Source organism: Ornithodoros turicata, chromosome 2 (genome assembly GCF_037126465.1).
Source record: "Ornithodoros turicata isolate Travis chromosome 2, ASM3712646v1, whole genome shotgun sequence".
Taxonomy (NCBI): domain Eukaryota; kingdom Metazoa; phylum Arthropoda; class Arachnida; order Ixodida; family Argasidae; genus Ornithodoros; species Ornithodoros turicata.
This window is the reverse complement of record NC_088202.1, coordinates 46584978-46594746: the sequence shown is the minus strand read 5'-3', so window position 1 is coordinate 46594746 and position 9769 is coordinate 46584978. Positions and strand designations below refer to the sequence as shown.

Sequence of the window (9769 nt, the reverse complement as noted above, 5' to 3'; positions counted from 1 at the left end):
ACGCGGCGAGCCAGAGGAGAGAGGAGTCCCCGCGGCTTGCAGCTCGGTCAGGGAGACGGAGGCACACACGGAGAGGGCGGACTCGGAACGCGGAAGTGGTGCATCGTGCTGTTCAAATGCCTTTAGTAATAGATCCCGTGACGAATATACATGTTTAATGACGGCCCATATTCGACGGATCGCTTCTTCTGCAAGTAACTGGTGATGTACGTGTCGTAGCTGCGTTAGCGCAACAGAACGAGCCTCAGGACCACTGCTTTAGGTACGTTCATGATCGGAGTACTCAACACTTAATCACGTGACACTACGACGCAGGAAACAATCCAAGTGTTTGTGCGGCGTCTGTGCTCCCCAGGAACCGGATGAGTACCTATATGCTGCAGTGCTGGTGAAGTGGCAGAGTTGTGTAATGATGGCGAAGTACAGTGTAAGCACGCATCACACTTTGTTCTCAGCTCTCTGTCTTCGGCCAGAACTTCTGGTGGTGTATCCACCGCAGTATTGCAGCGCGGATCACAGTCTTCGCCTACTGTACCCACGATAGATAGGCACGTTGAGCAATCCTTATTTTCGTAGTTGTCGTGGACGTTTGCACACACGACGAATGCCCCATGAAAGTTACGAAGGCTCTAACCAACTGTGCAACTCAAGGGCCGGGTTAGAATTAGAATGATTATCAGGAAATTAACTGTGCTACGTGTTTAGGAAAGTGTCCTTTCTTTTTACAGCTACGTCATTTTCACTGCTTATTGTGTGTTTACAAGCTGAGTTTGGAGATTCCTTGGACCGAGAAAGAGACGACAGATACCTGGCTGTGTCGTCCGCATGATTCGCCAACGTTTTTCCATCCCGGTCCTATCACGACTATCATCTTTTGTGTGCCTCATTTCCTGTTCACACCTACACCATAATAGACTTGCGTAGTTTCCAATTGAGGAGTGTGAAACAGAATCTGTGTTACCACAGTAATCCCGAGAAGTGCAGGGGAGTAGGCAGGAGCAATAAGTGGCAGTTATACTTTTAATGGTAGTGTAATACTTCTTATCATTGGCAGTATTATAGCATGTGAGGGATATAACACGTCAAATAATTTCAGGTAACATTTCATAACTCACTAATGGTACACTTACACCTCATTATCATTGTAAGTGATACATCGGTCTGGGAATGTCCACAATTTGTCATTCCCACGGAAGATTGTTCTGCCTTGATACAGCAAAACAAATTTTGATACCTGCCATTGATCCAATTTTTTTAGCACCACTGTTTTGAAAACAGCTTTCAAGACTGTAACTTCAGAGATCCTTGGAAGAGCATTACCTCTTGTCTATGTATTATAATAATTATTATTTTAATGACAGGCAATAAGTTACGCAAATGTGAATAAATCTTTGTGTTGACTGAGTGTTGTCCATTCAAGAGCCATCGCACAAGTCCACATCCAACTCTTCACGCACAGATATTTATTATTTGCTATGCACAGACAGTTATGAGCGTGCACCACACTGGCAATGTCCCTTGGGATCTGAAGCGGGGAGTCACAAAAATAAAAAATAAAATAAACAGTTTCGTAAGTACTTCAATTGCAATGAAAACGGGACGGTTGGACAGTAAATTGGACGGTTTCATTATAACAGTGGTACACAGGAAAAAAACTCGGGGTGTTGGGGGGGGGGGGATCTGGATCGATCTCTGGGCACAACCAAGTGTAAAATTTTGGAAGGGTTAGTACATCCTGAAATGACCCTCATGCCTCAGACCCCACTACTCGAATAACGCACCTCCCTTTTACAGTAAGAGGCCTCTTACTATCTACGGCATATCCTATCAAAGCTCACAGGATAGCAAATTTGGCCAATGCTTATGTGACAGTGCCTCGTAGAACAAAAAAGGAAACAAGGGCTTAATCTCAACGCCGCATCAGCATCATTCATCATCTCACAATAACGTTGTTGTTGTCAGCCTCTGCACAAAGATTTGGGTGGACATGAAACGGACCTTTTTTTTCTTTTCATTTCCTGTTTTCAAGTTATTTTGTCTTGGCATGTAGCTGTGAGATGTCAGTAGAAGCCATGAAGTCATTCTCTTTACTTCTTGAACTTGGATGAAGAAAGCACTGTTCTGGAAGATCCTAATTTGTCAGAGGCGTCGTAAAGGCATTAGTGTAAAAACCAGATCTCTCAGCAAAATTGCCGTGCACACACGTACATTGTTTGATGCCGTTTCATGGATGGATGGGACTTGGATCAGCAGCAACTGGTCCTTCTATAACACAGAACGTCAAAAGTGCATCTCAAGTTGGCTACGACAACCGCAAAAAACCTACAGCACACAAACAGTTCACAAACAGAGAGATAAAAGGAAACTGGGAAGTGGTTTATGGCGCTTATGTTACGGACAGAGGTACTGTTTGTATATAGTGCATGTTTCTAACACCAGCACACAAACAGCGTCAGTTCTTCCTTCGGGGTTCATAGTTTTCGAATTGTTCTGTGTCCCAAAATTGCAAACACATAATATGTATTTAAGTAATATACGTACCACTTGCGCTTTACCCTGTCGAGCAGCCTGCAGCTGTAATACACATGAAAACCGATCATGTCTACCACATTCCACAAAAGTCACAGGTTTAGTAGCAGGGAAAGTTTCATGATAACGCGTCCGACAACGAGAAAAGCCAACACGTTCACATGAATGACATCATGTTCTTTTACTTGTTTATTGTATTTTATTTATCTAGTTATTAATCATAGGTTAGGGGATACCTTACGTTGTACCGATTTAGTCTTTTGCTGCTAAGTTACTCACGCGCAAGAGTGACAGATCCGATTGGGAAACTACATAGACATTGTGACTTACTGTCGAAGTTGCTGGCTCGCTTTGTTCGTGGAATACTGTCGGAACGGCGTCAAGTTTCAATTCGTTCCTTTTTTGTGTCAATCCAAGTTGCACTTGCACGATGTTCTCATCCAGGTACACATTATCGGTGAAATGCGAGGAGCATACACGGACAGCATGAACACTCCTTGCTTCATCTGGATACCCGCTAGTGATGTAGCTGCTTCCAACTTTCGCTTCGTCTGGGGTCTGGCTGTAGCTGCATCCTTGGCGTGCGAAATCAAACATCGAGGTTTTCGAAGGAAGTTTTCCTGGAGTCAGGAACGCTGCGAAACGACATCTCACGCGAAGGATGCAAGCGTAGAGATAGTATCCGCGTTACTAAAAAGTGTCACATGTGAATACGGGCGACGTGCCGGAAAAAAACAAAGCAGCCCCAGACTTGGCGGCAGACGACAGCGTCCTTCGAAGCGGATTAGCCAGATTCCACGATGATGATGATGATGATGATGATCGTGTTGGCCGTTCCCTTTATACCGGGCGGACAGCGTTCTGCGGGGGCAGTGCGCGTCCTAGCCTAAAAACACAGTTCCTCAGTCTTTTTCACCATGCATCACGTGATGTTGTTGGCGCTGGCGCTTTCGAGGATCAAAACGAAACCGGATCTTTTAAATTCGATTCCTCATCGCCCGGTCCGTTTTGGAAGGAGAAAATTTGGCAAATAGCTCGGGTGGTAGTGTACCGAACACGTTGGTATTGGATTCGTAACCACGGTTCCGGATGCGACAGTCCCTTTAAGGAGGGAGAGCTCTGATTCGGTAAGTGAGTGGGACGATAGGTTAAAGCTCAGCTACGCCGATTTTCGAGTGTTACAGAATGGAATGGTACTCACACGATGTGTTCATAAGGGAACACTGATTGTGTATGCAAAATAGTTATCCCAAACTCCTCGCGGTTTTCCGAAAAAGTGAATTTTTAGTTTCACTGACATCCCGTCTTGTGGCCCGCAAACCCTGTGTCGACGACACATTCGTGGTCTGCCCGCGCTCCGGCTTGGCATGACTTTTGGCTTGGTTTCTTCCGCCAAGCCGGCCAGTTTCTTCTGCCGAGCCGTCTGCTGCGCAGATTCACATTGGGGAAGTGATAAACAGTTCGCTATTAGGGAGCCAGTATATTTCTGGACCCACGAGAAACTTTGCTTCCTTCGACTTCGAAGGAGTTTTGCTTCCTTCGACTGCAAAGCATTTGCTAGGCCAGTATAGACTTCCTGGTGTGATTTATGTTCTGTGCTGCGTGCCGAGAATGCGTGAGCGTTTTGCTCCAGTCTGCAAGAACACTTCAGCATGCAGTTCCAATGTTTCAAACCACAATTTTCCGAAAGGCGAAAGAGAAATCTATTGACTGCAACAATCGGTTACAACTCCGACTGGGTGCCACATTCGAAAGCAGCGATTTGATCTGTTCATCTGGCTCATACGAATGCTACGGAAGCAATACGCAACTTGTTTCAAAAGAAGCCGAAGATGTCTCGTCCGGGATGCTGTGCCAACCTTATCTGCAGCAGGAGATTGCAGGGGCAGGACTAGGCAGCAGATAAAGGTAAGACGCCTAATGTTAGACAAGTCAGTCATGCGGTGCAAATTGCATCACGTAGAAGAGAAAAATACGCTATCTGTCAGTTACTCCTTCATCCTTTAGAGATTACGCCCCAGCGGGTGTATTCTCAGTACAGATTTGGAATTGCCTTATTTGTTAAATGATTTCACAGGCATTCTGGCACCACCGAAAAGCTTGCACTCCACGTCTCAACTATCACCGTCTGGGTTTCAAGCTGAAGGCTGTCACCTGTGCCAACCAGACGCCCCTTCAAAGTTCATCTGTTTTTGCTGACGGAACAGTGACACCTGGTACTGAGACATTTCATTTTCTGATTAATCAAGTGCATTCCATCACTTGTGCTCGACTTCTTGTGTTCGTATACCCTTGCTGTTGCTCGCTAGCTTAGAGCAACCATGCCTGAGGTGCCAGCGCTTTCAGAGTACATTTAAGCAGTATCATCGTATCATATGCACGGCAGCACATCTTGTGTATTTGGAGTAAGGTATAAATTCAATGTTGGCTCAGCTGTTGTATTTTGGTCACAAATAAGGTGTTCTTCCAGAGCGCTCAAGGGCAGTTCAATCAGTTTCATGTGCGCAACAGCACATAGTTTTTCTCAGTTTTGACTAAGGTAAATCGAAATCTTCCAGTTCATGTCTTTCGGTCATAAATTATGTTTTTCGAGACATTCAAACAGCATCATGTGTGCAACAGTACATACTTTTTCTCAGGTGAAGTAAGGTAAATCTGTCCGCCGTGGTGTTCTGGCAGTGCAGCAGAAGCTTTTGTTGCATTCAAGTGGTATCATGTATACAAAAACTTGTTTTATGCCTTTCTGTAGCTGCTGTACTAATATTGTGAGTACAGAGACATTCCTGCAGAACATATCGGAGCATCTTGTGTGCTATTGTTTGTATCATCTACAGCAGTATATTGATAATGTTAATTATTCAATGACTTCAGCTAACATTTACATTCTTACTTCCAGGTAAACCTGTCACGCAGATGCCCTACCCCTTGGTATGCATAGTTCAAGATTGTACCGAAACAATCCACCTGGAGCATTATTCTTCAATTGGCAGTGGCATTACTATCACAACACACCACATACTGCATGTCTATGGTGCGTGTACAATGCATCAAACCTATTCTCAGGTATAGGTGAGCTGGTACGCAATTACAACATGAAACAACTGACACAGAGACCGTAAAGTCATGCCTTTTCCTCCGCGCCTCGGGTTTCATGTTATTATCCTCACATGCAGCTCAATTCGCCTTGCTGTGCAGCATGAGCAAAAGCATATATTGTTTGTGGTCACATGACACGGAACATAAATACAGTGAAACCTTCCTATGTTGGACACCCGCGGTGCAGCCGAAGCGTCTCCTACTTATAGAGGTGTCCGAGTTACAGAATATGACGGCAACAAAAAATGGAAGAGATCACAGCTGTGAGAAATGTCCCCCTTCTTCAATTTAAGGTCCTTAGTGGTACCTAGTGGTGGTGCCTGGTAGTGGTACCTCTACCCACTCTTCACTGATAATTATTACTGATTTTAGTATATTCAATTCTGTTCAGATTCTACTCAATGGCATTACCTCTGGAGCTTTTCGAGCAGCAAGGACTTGTCTCTGAAGCGTCAGCCCACTTCTCATAGCTTTGGTGCAGTGCTCGTTCAAAGGCTCTAGACAAACTGAAGACAAGTGCTCACATAAAGAATTACAATGTAGACTGACAGCACTTGTTTTTGGACTCTAAAAACTAAAGCAACAAAATGCTGAGACCAGTATAGGGGAAAAAAGGGGCAAAAGTCAAGGCCACTGGCTCATTTTGGGTCTTTTTGGTGCAAAGATGAGCCGATATTGAGGTAATTTGGTCAGTGTTTTGTCCGACTTTGCAGGGAAAACCCTATCCTACTTCCAAGATAGGGAGGTGTCCGACATAGAGAATTTCGTCCCCATGTAGTTTCAATAGGAGCCTGCCCGTGCAACGAAATCATGGGGAGTTGTCCGAGGTAGGGGGGTGTCCGACTTTGGAGGTTTTACTGTACTATAGAGCATTCTACATCATGTAATCTAACAGTTGTTCACGTTTGGATATTTTAACCATGGAATTTACCCTGCATGCACCATACCATGTCCAAACACAAACAACTGCTAGACAGCAGCATGTACTGTTGCCGTATAGCACTTATGGCTTGCGTCCTGTGATCGGAAACAGTGGTATCTCTTTCTGCTACAATCGGTAAACTACAGTAAAGATTTAGAAATGCTGTGTCATACCATAAAGCACTATGGGAAATGGCAGTTTGAAAAACTGGAGAAGACTGTCATTAGAATGGGGGACATAAATTTTTTGCAGTATGTGCTGTACCACGTAATGGACTGCAGGCCCACCACCGTATGGTAACGCTCTGAATACTGATTTGCTCAAAAAAGGAACGTGTGCGTTTCTTGTACTAACTTCCCCTTATGCAAAGTAACAGAAAAATGTTTTCAGCCAATGGGGAGGGAGAGGACATCATTCTGGAGTCTCGTTGACCTACAGTGTGTCGTGTGTGAAGGTCATTTTGAAGAGTGTAGGTTGTACAAGACTGTGTTCCCACATTCTTGGCAGTGTTGACTAATAACCATAATAAAGTAGAGGGTACATTTGTTGCTTCATATATTTGTGTCATGGCAAAGTATGTAGAGATACATCTGTCTCAACATGCAGGTGCCAAAACTGCTTTTTGGGCCTAAAATATGACAAATCGTTGTCTGCTCAACACCACTAATCATGTGCCGGCCTCCATGACATGTGTGACATTCCAAAGTGATTAACATGTACCATAGATGTGTGCAATGCTGAAGATGACTGTGCACCTTCTATGGATTCTTGTTTCAAGAAAAGTACTGTGTGATTTGTACCTTCACAACTGTGCATAAAAATAAAAAGTTTCCGGAAGGAAACATCATGAAGGTCCATAGCGAAAAACCCTGAGACGAGGGATAGGAAGGGACATACACAATGTCTCAACATAGCGTGTTTATGTCCCTTCTTGTATCTCCTCTTCAGGTCTCGCCATCATGGACACTATCACCAGCTCGCTTGCTGTTGAACTGTTCTTTCAACGATAAGGGACACTTTCATGGACTGGATGGCAGCCAACATGCTGTCAATAAAAAGAATAATGGAAGGAGCTCAATATGATCCTTAGGCTGTGTGTGGTCATTGCTTTCTGACAAATGGTGACTTAGAATTTCAGGACAGTGCCTGCAGTGGTAGTATTCTTGTGTTCTCACCCTTGACGCCCATTGTGTGTCATCGGTCACCTGTAATCTGCTAATATGCACATAGCTAAACCAAAGTATATCTGTATTTCTTTGAATACAGTTGGTACAGCACATTGTTTTTTACATGTTCTTTGGAAAATATAAATTAAAAAATTCTCTACTCTGCAAGTCTCCTGTCAGCTCTACTGAGCAGCTTCGAATTACACTAGAAGCCACGTGTGAAACCAAACTAGTGGTGAAAGTCGATATAGGTCATAGATAGATACTATTATTATTATTAGATCATAGGTCAGGCTTAGGTCCTGGTTGGTAGCAACACATTTGAATCTTATTAAAATTGGTGCAGGAGGTGACCAACATAACTAAATACACCAACTGACCCTCGCAAAATCTTGTGGTGTTATACTTGTGAAACAACATTAATATGCTGCAGTGGTCTTTTCTCCTTTGTTCCTTTTAACCAAGAAATATTAGGTCTTCGGCATCACCAGCCTTAGTTGCTGAGCATGCAGTTATTTACGCTGAGCACTGCAGTTTCATATTTGTTTCTCTCGACAAGCAAGTCCGCTTCCCCATTTTGATAAGAGTCTTTCAGCTTTGACAGGGCATTTGTGAACAAGGAAAACATTTGGACTATGGCGTATTTTGCTATGAAGTGCACCGTACAAGGCAGAGGACACCATCAACCATTTCCACCAAGGTTATTAAATTTGTGATAACATACATATACCTTTTGTCACTGACTAATTTGGTGGCAAAGTTACTTGAGTGACAGTTGTGCAATTTTAAGCACATGTTTAAAAAAAATAGGACATGGGAAGTGCTGACTGGTTGAACATGTGGAGTACCCAATATAATAATTGGGGGTTTACGTCGCGAGACAACTGAGTGTGGAATACACAGCACAGTGTAATGTTCCTTATTCTGGCAATGTTATCAAGGTTCAAGAAGTGGGAAATGTTGCACTACCCTTAATAACATCTGTTGGGCCCAGCAAACAGGATACACATACCCTGATCTGAAGACAGCATGCCTAACTCAAAAGCAACATGAGATCGACCCGTACGTGTTTATTTGCGAAACTATTATGAATGAAATATGGCCTGTGTGGTATAGAACAATGCGCACACTCGAGTAAACATGCAAAAAATACGTATAAGGGCTCTCTACCTACATGCCGCGATGCGCTCTACGAGATAAACAACACACTACAAAACTACATCCAACACTTTTTGTGCGGGGCAACTCTAATGAGCACTTTCATATAACCGACGAATGGTTCAACGAATGCAGTTCGAGTGGTCACGATACATTCCTACGTCGTTCATTGCAGTCGCGCTATGATGCTGCACAATATAGCTCGTGTAACAAGCCTGGCAATCGCACGATGTGCATGGGCAGAAATACGGCCTTCTTTCTTTGAAGACCCGACCTCTGCAGGTATATGCTCAAACAATCACCAAGTCTCACGTTGTTGCTCAATCGCTCCCATTCCTGCACTTGTAGTAAAAGCAGCAAACGGGTTGACGTGAATGGCAGCTGAACGGTTGAACTGCTAAGTTCTCGAGCACATAATCACAATTTCACGCCGAAAATGATGTTGAGGTGAGTTCGCGGTTGTTGTTTCCATCGTTCAATAGTTCTCGGGAGTACATCGGACGAAACATTCATCGTAGCCGGCGGCCATAACTGGATTTCCTCGCAAACGGGAGAAGACGCCAGGGAAGTCAGAGAAAGCCAGAGTCAGAGTCAGAGCTTTCATCCAATCAGACGCACGATTCTCTATCTACGTAGATGGAGCAGGTTTATCCCATCTACGTCACAAAAATGGCTGCGCCCATGGCTTGTTTTGGTTTCTTTGATTAATTAATTTTCGTAATAGGAAGACAAAATTGACAAACGAAGGTGCGTTTCGGGGGCAGTTGGATGTGCTCGTTCTGAATATCACAACCGTTTCAACACATCGGGAAATCGGCGTAGCTGACATTATGAGATGGGACGACTGAGCTTGCGCGAGCTGGGGGGTCTGTACAATTGTCTTAGGAACAATGGGGTA

The 9769-nt window shown here is 44.0% G+C and overlaps 1 protein-coding gene and 1 long non-coding RNA gene across 2 annotated transcripts; one reads left to right on the top strand and one right to left on the bottom strand.

The window, feature by feature from the left end:
• Window positions 1-1443: 1443 nt before the first annotated feature.
• On the bottom strand, window positions 1444-3437 carry LOC135383414 (uncharacterized). Its single transcript, XM_064612876.1, has 4 exons — window positions 2860-3437; window positions 2542-2574; window positions 2209-2265; window positions 1444-2131 (listed from the first exon to the last, which is right to left on the bottom strand). Exons 1-4 carry the CDS (start codon window positions 3124-3126, stop codon window positions 2030-2032), a joined length of 459 nt encoding a protein of 152 aa, XP_064468946.1. The 5' UTR covers window positions 3127-3437; the 3' UTR covers window positions 1444-2029.
• Window positions 3438-3943: 506 nt separating this feature from the next.
• Window positions 3944-7870, top strand: LOC135383413 (uncharacterized). Its single transcript, XR_010419861.1, has 3 exons — window positions 3944-4437; window positions 4607-4745; window positions 5426-7870. It is a non-coding gene; the product is annotated as an uncharacterized LOC135383413 (long non-coding RNA).
• Window positions 7871-9769: the final 1899 nt, after the last annotated feature.